This window comes from Apaloderma vittatum, unplaced genomic scaffold, assembly GCF_000703405.1.
Source record: "Apaloderma vittatum isolate BGI_N311 unplaced genomic scaffold, ASM70340v1 scaffold23685, whole genome shotgun sequence".
Taxonomy (NCBI): Eukaryota; Metazoa; Chordata; class Aves; order Trogoniformes; family Trogonidae; genus Apaloderma; species Apaloderma vittatum.
This window is the reverse complement of record NW_009716813.1, coordinates 1-15,620: the sequence shown is the minus strand read 5'-3', so window position 1 is coordinate 15,620 and position 15,620 is coordinate 1. Positions and strand designations below refer to the sequence as shown.

Here is a 15,620-nt window from a genome sequence, read left to right as displayed (position 1 = left end):
TTTTGGAACAAAACATTAAGTCCATAAAATTTTGAAAAACATTTGTTTAAAACAGTGCACCAAAACTACAACTCTGAAAATTCAATTATCAAGAAGTGAAAAAAACAAATTCCCTTCTAAAGGCAAAGTAACCCTTCAGTTTCAAAAAACAAAAAAAATCACCCCCCCAAACATAACATTGTGTCACTTTTTATTTACCTGAAAATTACTTTTGCCACCCCTCCCTCCCAATCTTCAGTCTACCCCTTTCCAAGCATAAATTCTGCTTTGAACTACCTTTGTTTTTTTAGGCACGATAACTCACTCCTGCCCATAAGACACTGCAAAAGCAGCTCCTCATCTTGTAAACCTACATCAGTTTGCAAGAAGAAAGACAAAGTTTTAACATCTGGTTTGGTATTTCCTGCCCTTCTAGACATGCAAAAAACCTGTGAGTTTAAAGCTCTCTCAAATAAAACAAATACTTTACTTGGAAAGAGTTCTATAAAAATTAAAGTCTTTAAAGACATTTGGCAATTGACAAAAACTTGTATTTACCCAAGCTTTATCGAAAGCTTACTGTAACATACCCATATGCCTTTTGCACATGCATTTGCATGTTTTTCTTTCCAGAAGGCTTTATTAAAATCGAGTGAGAAGTGGTTTTCCTCGATTTCTCCGAGCGCGCTTTGCTGTGTAACTCAGAACGAAGTCACCACACGGTTTTGCCAGTTCGTGAAAGCTTTTTCTATTTCACTCATTTATTCTAGCTCTCGTGTCAATTCCATTGTTCCGTAACAGTTAAGGTTTTACAGCCTTAAAATAATAAACATATTTTCTTTTCACATTTTACAAGTCTATTCCGCGTTGGTTTCACTTCTGAGAAGCAACAATACATGACTTTGAACACCTATTATCACATCAGTGACCACAAACGCCTGGGCAGTTTTCTCCTAACCAGGGAAGTTTAGCTGAACAGTGAGTCAGGATCTCCTTCCGCAGTTTCGTTTTAGCTTTTTCTAGAAAGATAGATTTCTCTGAAAATATAAAAAAAGTCTGCAAATGATCAGAGAGCAACTCATATAGACAAGCTAGACAGAGATGCATCATTGAACAATGTCTAAAGCATCAATCACAGTATTTCTCCGTTCCATGTGTTCCGCACCCTGCTGGCAATCTGGAGGACGTGAGGAAATACACTTCACCAGTGCTTCCGTTCTTCGGCAACTTGATCCTTCTGTCTTCTCTTCTGCACAGGAAATGGCTTACAAATATATTAAAATTGACAGAAACAGTCCTATTGTGACCCAATTTTGTATTGGTTCCTTGGACTCCTACGCTTCTCCCCAAACATCACTATGATGATATTATTAACACAGCGACTGTTGCTGCTCTGCAGAACAGCAATCTTCACCACGTGGACCAGAATATACTGAAGTTGTGGGATAGCTTTTTTTAAACTTTTTTTTTTTCCTAAAGTAAGTCATACCTCTAACTGTGAGAAGAAGTAGGCAATATCAAAATTTCCTTCCCAAAAATTGGTTTTTAAAAACCAATTAACGCATGTGAACTTGAACAATTCTAAAGAAAATGTCACATCTAATGGAACATTTTTCTACTGGAGAAAAACCATCATTTGAAACCAGATCTACGGGGCAGCAAACAATCATTAAGATGCTTTATTGACAGTATCCACTCACCGCAAAAGTATCTGCCTGCATACGATTAGATCTGAGCTTTTCAATAGCGTTTTATTGGCAGTGGAAAATGCATCAGTACTTTATTGAAAGAAAGCAATAAATAATACTGTGATAAAAATAGTTCAAAAGTAGACTGTACATATTGTTACATAATCTGAAAATACACAAAAGATTAATAGAAAAAAACCAGAACAGTAACAATGAATTTCAGTTTTACAAGCAAGTTAGAAGTGGAAAACAAAATAAGAAAAAAAAAGACATGCTATATATATTGTTGCATAATAAATAATGCACCATCTGAACAGATTCTTGCTGGCTTTAATATGCCATGTACAAACGCTGGATACATCTTCTACTCGTACAGTCCAAAATGGCTACAACCATCAAAATTAAAGTCCAGACAACTCTTTAGAACAAGATTACAAAACACAAAAGTTGACTTACGTAAGAAAAGTAAGGCCTTTATTAAAAGTCGCACTGCTTTAGTTTTTAGCTCATTGTACCTTCATCTTTCACTACTCGTTTGTCATGAGGCTGCAGTGCTTCACCATTGGTCCATTAAAACTACTTTCACCAGGCTCTTTCCACCACGATTTTCAATGAAAAAAGATCCAGGCCAAAAAAGCCCCTCTCTGTGGCCTGTGGATTACGACCAGGAATTATTATGAAGTCTATCCTCCACAGTTAAGGAAAAAAAAATAAAAAATGGAAACAGTTCTTGGTTTTATGGCTTGTTTTCAGTCACTCTGAAGAGAATGCTATACAAATACAGCAGAGAGTGTTATGACCGAGTCAATCACTTCTACAACGTGTTCTGTAGTGTTAATAGTTCCTCTCAGGTTTTAAAACAAGTTATATTTTAAATAAAGACAAACTTCCCAGTACTCGACAAATCCTCTTTGCAGAAAGGTACAGTTCTGGAAAGAAGACCAAGTGTAGGTACCTTCTACAACAGCATATGCTTACCTGGAAAAAAAAGCTGGACTCGTTCTCAGCTCTAAGCCAACGTTTCCAAAAGACAAAATATATACTGCTCGGTGTCATGATACTTTTACAAAGGTATTAAAATCCTTTTCACCTTCAGTTTCATTATTAAAAAACAAACAACGATAATTACAGTAACTGCATAATTTACAAAAACCCTATATTACTTATAGGGACATATACATACAAGCATTACAGTACATTCAGTTGGAAAGACTAAAATTAGAATAAAAAAATCAGCAATGATTTGATTTGTAGACTGAATAGAAACAGAAAAAAGTAAGTAACTATATAAATGAGAAGTCACATAAATATAAGAAACATTTAGATTCTAAAATATTTTCTCTATAGTACTCATGAATTTATTTGCTAATTAAAAACTCTGTAATAAAATATCTCAAAGTGTCCATTTAACAAGTATTAACAGGTTAAGGGTTCCAAATGTTCAAAATGCTGCATATCACCGGTAGAAATAGTGTGGGTAAACTGTAAAAACAACACAGAAAAAAAAACAACAAACAACACAGAAAGAAAAAGAAAGAGAACACAAAAAAAATTCCATTAGCAGGTTTGTTTGTTTTTGTTTTGTTTACAAGAAAACATTTAATTTTAAGTGTCTCACAAACCGCTCAGTCCCGCAGCAGTCATGCACTGAATTATTGCCATGCCACAACATATACAATTCTGTTGCCTTCTGTAATCTCCAGTTGCAATGCCAAGTAAAGCACATGGGGTCAAATATTTCTGCTTCCTAGATTTGTATCCTGGGTCACCTGACTACAGAAAAAATCCTGAAACAGTTTGGAGAAGGTGGGGGGTAGTGGAACACTTGCAACTTCCAAGGTGCTGAATCTAAAAAAAAAAGATTTAAGACAGCCCCCAAGATTGTAAACTGACAGATCCATGTGTTTTGAGCCACTACGTGCAAGTTTCCCTTCTCAATATTTCACACACAGGAATACTTTAGAAATAAACGTGTACATAAAAAAAGTGCCGAATTTGACGGCAAAGCAGCCAATACAGGAGTTGGTAGGGATGTTACTGGTGAGAAGGAAAGAAGCTGTAAGCAGAAGAGGATTTATAGCCCATGGAACATACCAGCTAGTGAGAGTCACCAGACTTTTACTCTTTTTTTTTTTTTAATTTAGTTTCCAGACTTGTTTGCAAAACGAGAAAACTACAGTTCCATGAGAAAATGCAGCAGAGTCTGCTGAAGAAAAATCATTCCAGCTCCCGGAGTAAGACAGGACTACAAATCTTTCCTAAGGCAGGACACACGTGTTTTGTGCTAAATACCAGCGTTTCCAAGGTGCCTGTTATTACCGGCTCTGCTCACAGCTACCCACCGTCGGTGTGTAGGCAGCTCAGTCCCTCCAGCCAGCCTAAAGCAACCAGAGCAGCCTCAAGGATCCAGAACTGGAGAACTATGCAAGTGCCCCAGCAGCAATAGTGAAGTATATTGTAGTGAGATAATTTTGACGAAGCAAAGACTCTGAAAGATCTCAACTGCAGCATCACACTAAATAGTTTTCTTTCCATTACATGCCTAATTTAGCTCCTTTTCCTTCCCCTCTACTTTCACTGTTTCATCCAACCTCTGATTTCAACGCTTTCTATAGAGCTATTTATAGCACAAGCCCTTTTTGAGGCTTTTTATTAAAAAAAGGAAAAAAAGCTCAAAAGAACACAATCCTTATAAAAGTAAATAGTTAAACAGTCAGAGCCTTCATTGTAGGGAATAATCTCCCGATTTTCAATATAACAATCTACCCTGAAACAGTTTTGTGTGCAAACTCACTGTATTAGAATGCCTGATGTTTTATTTCACAAACAGCTGCTTTACTATTACCTATCAGCTTTACTCACCAGGAGAAGGCTTTAACAGGAGTAGGTCCTTACTGTAGCAGAATCCAATCTCTGTGTTCCTGATACACTGCCTATTTCAAGAAGCATGGGGAGACATGCAGAACACAGCATGCATGTTAGTTTTCAAAAACAAAACAAACAAAAAAATCCCCACACCACAGCAATGGGATCACAGCTATAGTACTCACTCAACTCAAGGTTTACAGGTTAGAAAAGCAGCATTTATTTTACGGTTTATATATCAACCACTTCGAGTTTCAGCAACTAGCAAAATGAATTCTAAAAAAATCTGCACAACAATTTTATTAGTAATTTATTTTCTATCTTTTATACTCTGTTTTTGTCATAAAAAGAAAGAGGTTTTACATGGCAAAAATTGCACTTCAGTTCATAGAATCTTGCACATGAATGCTGGTAACCATTTTCTGCTAGTGGCATAATTTAAACCAGCTCAAATTTTAGAGAGTAGCATCAGATGCAAAAGCTGCTTCTTGGAGCTTTAAATAATAAATAAAATTTTTAGAATCTGTCTCGTCCTGTCTGTTCCAACCAAACACATTTTCCATTTCTTTTACTTGTGATTTGTAAAACAAATTCAAGTAAAAGTTTATTCTCATGGTACTAAGGAGTCTGTTTTTAAACAGACAAGATACCTCACGCGACAAGTGATTAACTTCTATTCCCAGCTGGGGTTTTTAAAATACATCCATGTGCGTGCACACCTACACATCATTAAGCACACAGAAATAAATGCTGTGGTGATTTCAAGTATCATGAATATTTACGTGACCACTGCAGGGGGAGGTAACGCACCTTTTACTCGAGTTTTAATAATCTCTAAATTATCCAAGGGAAGTTTATTCACATCATTTTTGAATGCATTTTAGAGCAATTCAAAAGAGACACTTAGCTGGTCTAATTGCTGCTAACCAGAAATTACGCATCACGTGATTAAGACTTCCAGTAAAATGTCACTTTATTCTCCTAATAAAATAAATTATTTCTAACTATAATTCTCATTTTGTTATTCCAATGAAGTAAAAAGAAACTCCACGTTTAGCACAGCTTCCTGAAATCCTAAAGCGCCCTACGGTTAAACACAGTGTTACATACACACACCCATGCACAAGGCAGATGCTTTTATGCAGCTAAGAAGTAGTTTGAACTTAATTGCCCTGTAATCTCAAGCAAAAAAGAGCATCATGCTTAAAGTAATACAAAATCAATACCATCAATCTGCATCTTCTTTGGCTGCATAGAGGGTGAAGACATTGAGGTTGTAACTCTGAAATTTGCAGGAAGAGTCTCTGCTGATCCAGCAGCTAAACCTCTTATGTCCTTTGGTCTAAACTTCTTTCTCCATGAAGGTGCTCTCCTAAAGCTCTTATCATCATCCTGTTATATTGATAAACATCATTAGCAATTAAAAAAAAGCAGGATTTGCTACTGACATTAAAAAGATTACTGGCAATCTTAAAGTAAACATGTCATCACTGGACGAGTTCATTTCCAGAGTGGTTCAGGTGCAGCAGAAGCACAGGGCTTCACCTGCGACCACCTGGGCTCATTTGCGAGAGTGCGGGTTCTCCACCTCAGCAACTACGGGAATTCACGTGCTCTGCACATTCAGGAAAACATTTTGTACTTCAGTTGTTTGTATTTCATGAATTGCAGTAACTCGTAAGCATCGCATTGCTCATTCCTCGGGGATACAAGGGGTGGAGCAGATCCTAAAAGCCGCTTTGGGAGCACTAACACAGAGAGGCTTAATCTGATCAATTGCTTTAAAATTTCAGTTCTGTCTTACAGGAATGATGATACAGCTGTTGTGCTTCTTCATGCTACAAATTATGGGAAGTGATAGTGAAAATAAAACCAAAAAAATCCAGAAAGTGTAGCAAACACTATATTGCCATGCTGTGTTTTGCTTCAGCACTTGGGTAAACTTGTAATTATCCCAGTGCATTTTCCTCCTATTAATACATCTGCATCTTTGAAGTAACATTCCACTTCAGAAGTAAAATATTGCACTTACTAAATACAATAAAGCATTAAGTCCCACTTCCAAAAACATCTTTTGCAGTGAAGGAATGTGGCAATGCAATGTCTCACACCTGGCTTGTCAGACTTTTATACTGATATTTGAATTAAATTTACACACTGTAGGATCACAGACTGCCTCACAGAGATTACTTCGATGTGCAAACATACCTGGTGGCCATCTAGCCCAATGCTAATGGAGATTACCAACACAAACGTTCTTGGAAAACACTCAAGATTATTTGAAATACTGCTCATTAGGACAAACGTTTGAAGTGCGCTATACAGTGCTTTTATTATAGCTTGTTCATCAGCAACAGTAATTTTCCCATATTTTAGATAGAAGATCCAGCCCAAAGTGCTGCTACAAAAACAAACTTGAAAATCACCTCAATACTTTCATACTCAACGTTATCTTACCTAAATACCGAGAAACTGCCACTCTCAAAGACAAAGAACTTCAAGATAAGATTCCTGTCACTATTTTGTCCATAGCTTGAAGAGCTTCAAGCTAAACTCTTTCCCTAAACAGTTCTGACGAAGTTCCCAGGACCCTAAAATGGGTCAACAGCTCAAGTAACTTACTTCATCAAGTCTTCTGTCAGTGCCCATAGCAAGAAGGTTATTAAATTCCCTCTCCAGAACAGCACGAGCCTAAGGTTCATAGGAGGAAAGTCATTAGTAACTTACAGTAATTTTAAAAACTTAGTATCATCCGAATTCTTTAATAGCTTATCAGATTAATACACACACTTAGTACTTGAAAAGTTAAACCAAAGAAGTTAAAAAAAGTACGGAAGACTTAGCTTCTCCTTCATCATGAGACAAAAGTTCATGATTTCTGGCTTGTACTTAATTATTTCAGAGTAAAAAGTAGCAAATGACAAAAATGGTGAGTTTTACCCTAATGCTCTGAAAGTGGGCTATGAGGATAATATTCAAAAGCTATTTTTTTCCCAAGCAAATTTATCAACCAGAATTGTTACTAACAATTAGAAAACAGTAGAAAAAACATAGTTCTATGCTTCTCTCTTACATGGCAATGGATATTTCCATGTATGAAGTTTCCAGAGCTGGAAATAGACATATACTTAAGAAAAAAAACCAAACACACAAACCAGTTCCATTTTTAACCTCCCTAGAGGAGAAAAAACAAAATCCTATTGGTCATGACTACTTCTTGCTTACCTGTGTGTTTTGGGTGGGTATTTGTAAGGAGAGAGCTAATGCATTGTAATCAAATGATTCATCTAAGGCCACAAGTGCACCGTGGACTCCGCTCTCTATAAGGTTATTCGCGTATTCTTTAAGACCAATGGACACGACCCAATGGATCATTCGTTCGTTGCTCCACACAAGGACATCTATGGAGGAGGGGGGAAAAAAACCAACCAAGTTGCCCAATTTATACTACACGACTTTTTTGAACAGAAAACCCACAGCCTTTTCTTCATCTGTGTGCTGACATCAGGATTTTCACATATATAACTCATCATAAACTCTGTTAAGTAGCAGTCCTCAAGAAATTCTGTTATTTAACATTTAGGTTGTGGTACGATCTGCCCTGCCTCTTTGTGTGCGTGAAACGCTCTCAATTGGCAACAAAACCTGATGCTCAGACTGCGAGGCCCAGTGTTAGGTCCTGCCCAGGCAGCAGTTTCCTCGCAGCCCGAAGGACGCCTGCACTCCAGCTCCTCTCTCGGGAGGCCCAAAGGGAGGCTGCAGTCACAGCAATCAGACGAGCTAAGCTGGGCACAGTTCATGGAACTTTTTCAGGGAAATTTTCAAGGAAAATATCATAAAGTGGCATTTACAGGTTTAGCCAAAGGGTGAAAACAAAAACCAGGTTCCTACACACTTTGTTTCAAACTCCACAGCAGCAGGTTTCCAAAGCGTCTGCATTTAGCACATCTCTGCCCAAGAGTGACTGGATGTGTTTCATGAGTCGCTGTTCAGGGTCTGCATCCAGACTCATCTCCCGTATTTAACATTGGATATTTTATAAGTAATTCCCTCCCTTTGTTGTTTGTTTGTTTTTTGGGTTTTTTTTAAAATAAATTTTTGAGGCAGATCAGCCAAAACACATTAGAATCTGGGACCATGACAATGCACTAACCCTTAATCTCGTTCTGGCTTTCTTCTCTTTTTCTTTCAAGCTCTTTTCGATCATAATTCAGTCTTCGTAGGCACATAATTCCACACTGAAAACTGTTTCTGTTTAGAAAAGGGAAAAAAAACATTAGAAAACCTCCCCCCACACAAGATAACAAAAACATTTACTGTAAGTTAGGTCTCCAACTTTAAATCTATTTACCTGTGAAAGCTGTCCACCATTTTCAGTTGTCCACGCAGATCTTTTTTAGTTAAATGATCCAGCATTCGAGCATCAACAAGACACTCCATGAAATAGCTGCGGTACTGAGGGAGCCCCAGACTCGGGAGCCATTCGTTGCCAATCCACTCGTGGTTCATATCACCATATGCTAACGTCTGTTTTTAAAAGATTAAGGAATAAGCTTATTAAAATGAGAAATAAAAAGCCTTTTTTTTTTTTAGACAATGCGTTTTAAAGAAAAAAAAGTAAAGCAACACTTAATTCTTAACCTGTAAAGTACAAAAAAGTATTTACTCTGTGTATCCTTTCTGAAGTCAACCTCATGAAGAAAGCTCAGCTATTCAGATCGGCAAGTAAAATTGTCTCAATTTATTTCATGTTGAAGGGCGTGAAAAATTAGGCAAAAACTAATGAAAATCAAGACCAAGTCTATATTGTGCTGAGTCACAGAATTTCGTTTTGTTAAGATGCTAAAAACACTGTATCTCTTGAAAACTGGAAGGAGTGGTTCTTATTTTTTCACATGACCATACAAATACAATATTATTAAAAAAAAAATCTGCAGGTTTTGTGTTTTGCTTTTTTTTTAAAATATACTTAACTATTTTCAGAAACCGATCCAAATCAAGTAAGCAAAAAATTATAAAAGCCCATTACTGAAGATGAAGCAATTCCCTGTGCTAGTCCTTATCCTAAAAACAAAAATCACCTCAGTCCCCTGGTTCCTTCAGTCCAATTCTGACCTGCAAATCACTTTTTGGGAAAAAAAAAAAAAAAAAGAAACTTCTCAAAAAGAGGAGTGTGTAACTATGCATCTCATCATTCCTTCAGCAACAAGAAACAGCAGTTTGCTTGTTGGTTTTTTTCAGAAGTCGAGGGAAATAATTCATTTTTACTGTGCAATTCAAAGCTCAAAAAAAAGCTTTGTTTCTGCTCTAGAGGAAGCACCTTCTAGAAAGGAGCAAGAAGTGCATTTCTGGAAGCCCTCGCTAGGGAGCAGACTGAAAGAGCCGGAGGGAGGGAAGCTCTGAGGGTTATCCCTGACAAGCTGCAATCGAGTCTCTGAGACTTAGTTACTGGGACTTAACCCTGTTTTAGCTGGAGGGCAGCCAGGCAAGAAGAGACTGTACAGTCCAAAGCTACAGGTCACGGGCAAATCCTCAGTTTTGTTTATAGCTCTGTATAAAATACTCGGCCATCTCAAGGCCTGAAAATACAATTAGGATTTGTCAGCACTTTAAGAGAAAACAATTAATCAAGGAGGATTACGGAATTAGCGCATGGAGATCTACTTAACTATCTTGGCTTGCTACATCTTGGAGCACACCCGTGACGGGGACTTTCTGCACAGAGCAGATACTCCTGTTGGACTTGTGGCTTCCCTGAGAGCCAGCCCCTCACCAAAACACTCCACATTGCATCATGAAATTATTTCAAAATTTGATCTAGCATGTTCAACACATAGAATACAACAATGCTTATTAAGAAAGAGTAACTACGTTTCGGTGATTCATAAGCTAGGGGGTAAATAAATATTTCAGAAAGTTAAAGACAATATTTTCCCTCACTAGCAGCCCTACTGCTAAAAATCCTTAAGCATAGCGCTTTTTTGTGATATACTTTCTAACCAAGAATTTTACAGCTTTTCAGTCGTGAACTGCCAAATCTTGGAAGTTCCGGAAAACATTAAAATATTTAAACCACCTAAATCTAAAAGTGTATATCCCAAGTACATATTAAACAGAGATAAACCTGTAATTTCCCCCCACTCTCAATCCCCAAGCCCCAAAGAGTCACTAGAAGAAACTTCTATAAAGGAAAACCAGATTCTTTCATGCTCTAATTATTGTGACAGTTTACATACAGTCGATAATATTACATAAAGTTTCCAACCTGAGCCCAGCTTCCCTCCTCATCTTCCTGTTACGTGGTTAGAAAAGCAAAAGAACACATACATATTAGTATTTAAGTTTAGTAAGGAGATCAAAATTAAAGATGCACTGCAAGGCTCTAAGTCTACTGCATACCAAAAAAGTCTAGATAAAGCAAGCACCATGCATTGTAGAAAAACCACACAGGACACTCATTTTCATATGAGAGGTTGCAAAACCCATCTACTGGCTAAGTTTTCCGGAGAGAAGAAATTTCCACAGAAACAATTCAATTTGTCTATTAGGGAACCATATCAGAGCTCCGCTTTACAGATCAATGTTTTGTCTACAATCTTATCAGTGTTGATTTTCTTTTCCCCCTTCTGGAAAAAAAAAAAAAAATCTATCACGATGCACATTAGTAATTAGAAGCAGCAATGATCTGGAATGTTAATGCATTAATTTGAAAGAAAAAGAAGAAAAAAAAAGAAGGAAGAAAAAAGATTGAAAGGCACTTGATTCAAATGTTCAAAAAGTGGGAAAAAGCACTCTAAGGAACAGAAGTGGCAACACTATAAACTAACCGTTTGTTGTGTGGCTGTAAGATTTTCCATTTCTTCATGTGTTACCCAGACATTTCCCGTGGTCTAATATGACCCCACAGGGAACCAATCCCATCCAGTGAAAGGAGAGCAGTAACAAAGAGGAGAGGTTGCAGAACATATAAGCAATCGGTACACGTAAGGAGCAGGCACGGGCAAAAGCAATGGTTTCTAAAGTCTTTAAGTACAGGTATATCTACTGAAAGTAACAGCATGGAATAAAAGCCTATTGACATGGAGCACGTTTCTTCAAAGATATTAACAAAATCAAATGTGACAAATAGCTTATGCTGAGGTAATTAATGGGCAAACACTCAACTCCGCTCCGATCCGTAGAAATGCATTTGTAGTCTAGCATGTAACCCCAGGAATCTCAAAAATAGCTTTGCATTGCAGGGCACACTTGTGAGAAGGAATTCACACTGACTCGGAGTGTCTAAACTTACTGTACTACAGAGACAGGTGGACTCGTAGCTTATGTAGTCTGAATCACTATTTGGAGTTCATGGCCTTATATGGGGATTAAGAGAGCCCTCAACTATTTTACAAAGTTCAGTGTGCACACATGTACCTCAACTGTAGCATCTGAGGCCAAAAGATGAGGCAAATCGCAAGTACTCTAAATATTTTGGATTAACATACTTACACTGATACATATTTCTCTTTCTCTTAAGAAAGAAAATGTAGTTATCCCTTCATTTAATTTCCAGGAAAGGAAGAAACATTCTAAAGTGTTCCTCTAAAATGTAGTGTTTCCACAGATTCTCATTTGAAGCTCAAATCCTTTCAGCTACATGTTTACAGAACAATTTTGGGAAATTCTAATGGTCCTAAAAGATGTTTAATGCTGGATCGCTTTCCTTACCGTCCTTGAGGTGGGAGGAGCAGATGGACTTGTCAGTGACATAATTTCTTGAATGGCCAGCCTCAGCTTCAGTCTGTGCAGAGGATTACTAATCCCAATTTCACGCTGTATTTCTGTATCAGACAAGGCTGACATGATAGCACCGCTTTTCACGTTCGCTCGGCAAGCAGCCACGTACCAGGCGGGCATCCCAACCCACAGCTGAAACGCAAAAACACCCTAGTAAGCAGAATCCGGAAAACATTCCTGACTCCAAAACCTTAAATCCTTTAGAAATCTCTATGTGGAGGTTTTGAATTTTTATTTATTCGTTTTGGAGGGACCACTTACCTCCAGCCACACCACCACAGTAGGTCCATCCCACTGTGCAAAAGGCAAACCTTGTCTTCTGGCTTCCTCCAGCAACTCATGCCTACAATTACAGAAATAGTTATTAATAACAAAGCAAAACTAGTTATAACTAAATGTTATGATTTAAGCACTGCATTCAGTTTACTACCTTCTTTCTAATAGTTAAACTTTCTCCCTTTCTTAGCCTTACATGATACACCCACACAGCACGTGTACAAGGACTACAAGGTGACGTAAGCTGAACTGGAGCGGAAATTTCAGCGTGGCAGAGATGCTGGATCTTACCTTTGGGAAATTTGTGCCCAAAACTGCTACTGACACTCTAACCAAAGCTAACACGAAGTGGAGACGTCAGGCTTATTTGTCAATCAGATTCTCAACTGCTGCAAATTTTTGTTCAGCAAGTGTGACTGAACCCAAGTTCTTCCTCAACAGGCAGATTTGCAAATTACAGAAATGTCTGGGGCCATGAGCTACCCACGTCATCGAAACGGTACTGTCCAGCGGGCTGTCAAAGCTGGAAGCTAGGACAGGAACCATTTAACCGGCGAATTTCAGACTGCACCCGTGAGCCTGTCCGAATTTCAGGCCCAGCTTCAGGCAGCCGTTGCACTCCGAGAGCCACGCTCGGGCAATTCTATTCCAAAAGGCCGCGCTCTGAAACTCGGCTTTCATCTGCTGTGATGACACCATTCCCTTTGTTCCTCTGGAACAGCAAAGGGACTGAAGTTTAACATTGACAATTCAGCTTACAGAAACAATGAAAGCTCACAAGGTCCCTAGAAATAGCTGCCAAAAATCATCTGATAAGCCAAGAGACAAAAACTAGTGTTGCAGGTATAAGCACACAACGTTGTTTGGATATGTCCGTATGAAAAAAAAAAAACGGATAAAGTCTGAAAAAAAAAACCGTATTTAAGCTGCCTTTGAAAGCTAATTCTATATGGCTACGTCTCCACTCTTGTTCATAGTTGAGAAAAAACCAACTTCATCTAATTGGACCATTTTTACTCTTTTATGCTTTTTATTCATGCCTGCAAGTGTAGAATTAACAAGATAAGCAGCAATACTACAGACTGAGACCCTACATAATGTATTTATCATTTTTTCACGATTTAAAGAAATAAAAATAAAAACCTCTCTGCCTTCAGAACTATGTCGTTGAATAGATCTAAAATGATAAAATATTTCAAAGTAACAGATATTGAACTACCACACAGGACATCCTGAAAAAGGGTTATGGAGAGACTAGTTGTTTGCTTTGCTGCTAGTGCCAAACGGATCTGCAGTGTTCAGCTCTTTTTGACCAGCTAGCATGCCTAGAATCCCTGTTGTCATATTGGTAGGTAACTAAATATAAAAGAAATAATCAGTAAAGTAATAAATAGCAACTGTTTTATCAACAGATAGTACTTCTCCATCTGCACATCAATAAATTCCTAGTGCTCTACAAGAACCTCCCAATACTTTCTCCTGCCCAGGGAATGAAAAAAGGGGAGGCAGGAAGGAACTGCCAGATAACTGGTTACAAATAACCACTCTTAACTCATCCACTTTAAAATGCCACAATTAAGGTGGAAATAGTGTTCAGCAGTTTGCAACTCAATAGCCAGATTCCACTAACAAAGAAGGGAAGACCATAAAAGCTAATACTTATTTGTACACTTCAATAAGATATATATTTCTAAAATAGCAGTAAAGAACCAGCTATTTTCTTGCCACTGCAGAACATTAATGCCACAAATCACTAGTCCTGAATACAGTTAGTTTTGCTTTGCTTTGTTGTTTAACGATTTTTTTTTTGAAATGAGAAAACTAAATTAATAAGACATTAAAAAAATACTGCTGGGTAAGAACAGAATAGCATGCTTAATACTGTATTACACGGAAAGGAATACAACATCTTTTCCAATGAGGTTAACTTCAAAACTGGGGTCTTTGTTCTCCTTTTGGGTGGTTGCAGTAAAATGACCACCGCTAAGGATCGAAGAGCAGAGATACACGCAAAATAGCCTCTGGGTTTTTTTAGAATGACTCCACAAGAGCACGGAATCACTGTCTCCCCCCCAGTTTGTAAAGTTACTTGGGGTATTGTACATAATTCAGAGAACTGCAGTGCCATTCCTGGTAGTTTTATAAGAGACTACGTTTATCAGGTTAACCATGAAACAGCAAGTTCTTTGGAGGAGAGCAGGAGAGGGAATGTATCAAAAGTATATGGAGAAGTTATGATAAAAGCTGTACGCAGAAAACAATTGTGTGGCTGGAAGGAGATGATGTATGATGGAGGCAAACATATAGAAATAGAACCAAACAGAGCAAAAACACTAATGAGAACTTCATGCAGACATTATTCCGTGGATCCAAAGAGGAACGCATCCATGAAGTGGAAAATTAATGGCAGAATCTGTTCATGTGCAAGAAGAGATAGAAAACTTACTTGCACAGGAAATCAATTCAAGTGAAAACTCAAGACAGAGCACAGGCAGAAAACATCTCATGGGAAGAAGTCAAAGGCAGCTGCTCTTTCACCCGCAAATGGTGCATCAATGTTTTTTTCCTACAGCGGAGAGTTTCATTTTTCCAACAATTCCCTTCTAGGCTCACCAGGAAACTTGCTGCATTCCAGCAATATTGATCACATTCTGTAAAGATGACACCTGACACGGCCATTTCGCTTCACAAGCCATCCAATTATACATTTTTCAAAGCGGGTGCAAAACCCAGCCTCATATTTTTGTGAGGAAGAAAAGAAAAATGATTGCAGCAGTGTTGGCAGCATGAACAGATGGTATAAAGCTGGCCCCAAGAAGGACAGAAGAATGTCAAAGGAGCAGCTCGCTACTGGAATAACTCTTAGAAGCCAAAACCAAGGGATAGATGGCTCCAGACTCAGTAAAAAAGTTGGCTGAACGTCACTTGGAACGGAGAGCAAATGTGCTGCTGCAAGAAGGCACCACTAGTTGTTAGACACGTTCAAACGGCATCTCAGAATTACTGAATCACAGAATGTTCGGGGTTGGAAGG

General features: G+C 38.1%; 1 protein-coding gene across 1 annotated transcript; it reads right to left on the bottom strand.

The window, feature by feature from the left end:
- Positions 1-1,554: 1,554 nt before the first annotated feature.
- Positions 1,555-15,266, bottom strand: LOC104274143 (liprin-alpha-1-like). Its single transcript, XM_009869685.1, has 14 exons — positions 15,201-15,266; positions 13,873-13,943; positions 13,159-13,299; positions 12,573-12,654; positions 12,243-12,443; positions 11,360-11,422; positions 10,798-10,824; positions 8,884-9,059; positions 8,686-8,783; positions 7,758-7,933; positions 7,155-7,223; positions 5,759-5,924; positions 4,530-4,600; positions 1,555-3,149 (listed from the first exon to the last, which is right to left on the bottom strand). The coding sequence occupies exons 1-13, from the start codon at positions 15,264-15,266 to the stop codon at positions 4,542-4,544; spliced, it is 1,395 nt and encodes a 464-aa protein (XP_009867987.1). The 3' UTR covers positions 1,555-3,149; positions 4,530-4,541.
- Positions 15,267-15,620: the final 354 nt, after the last annotated feature.

Bases quoted from the DNA above. Each gene is read 5' to 3' on its own strand.
- LOC104274143 (XM_009869685.1), bottom strand. From the start codon at position 15,266: ATGGCCGTGTCAGGTGTCATCTTTACAGAATGTGATCAATATTGCTGG. The intron at 12,655-13,158 runs GTGCAGTCTGAA...CTGTAATTGTAG, and splicing joins AAATTCGGACAGGCTCACGG to GCATGAGTTGCTGGAGGAAG. The intron at 12,444-12,572 runs GTAAGTGGTCCC...TTTGCGTTTCAG, and splicing joins CTGTGGTGGTGTGGCTGGAG to CTGTGGGTTGGGATGCCCGC.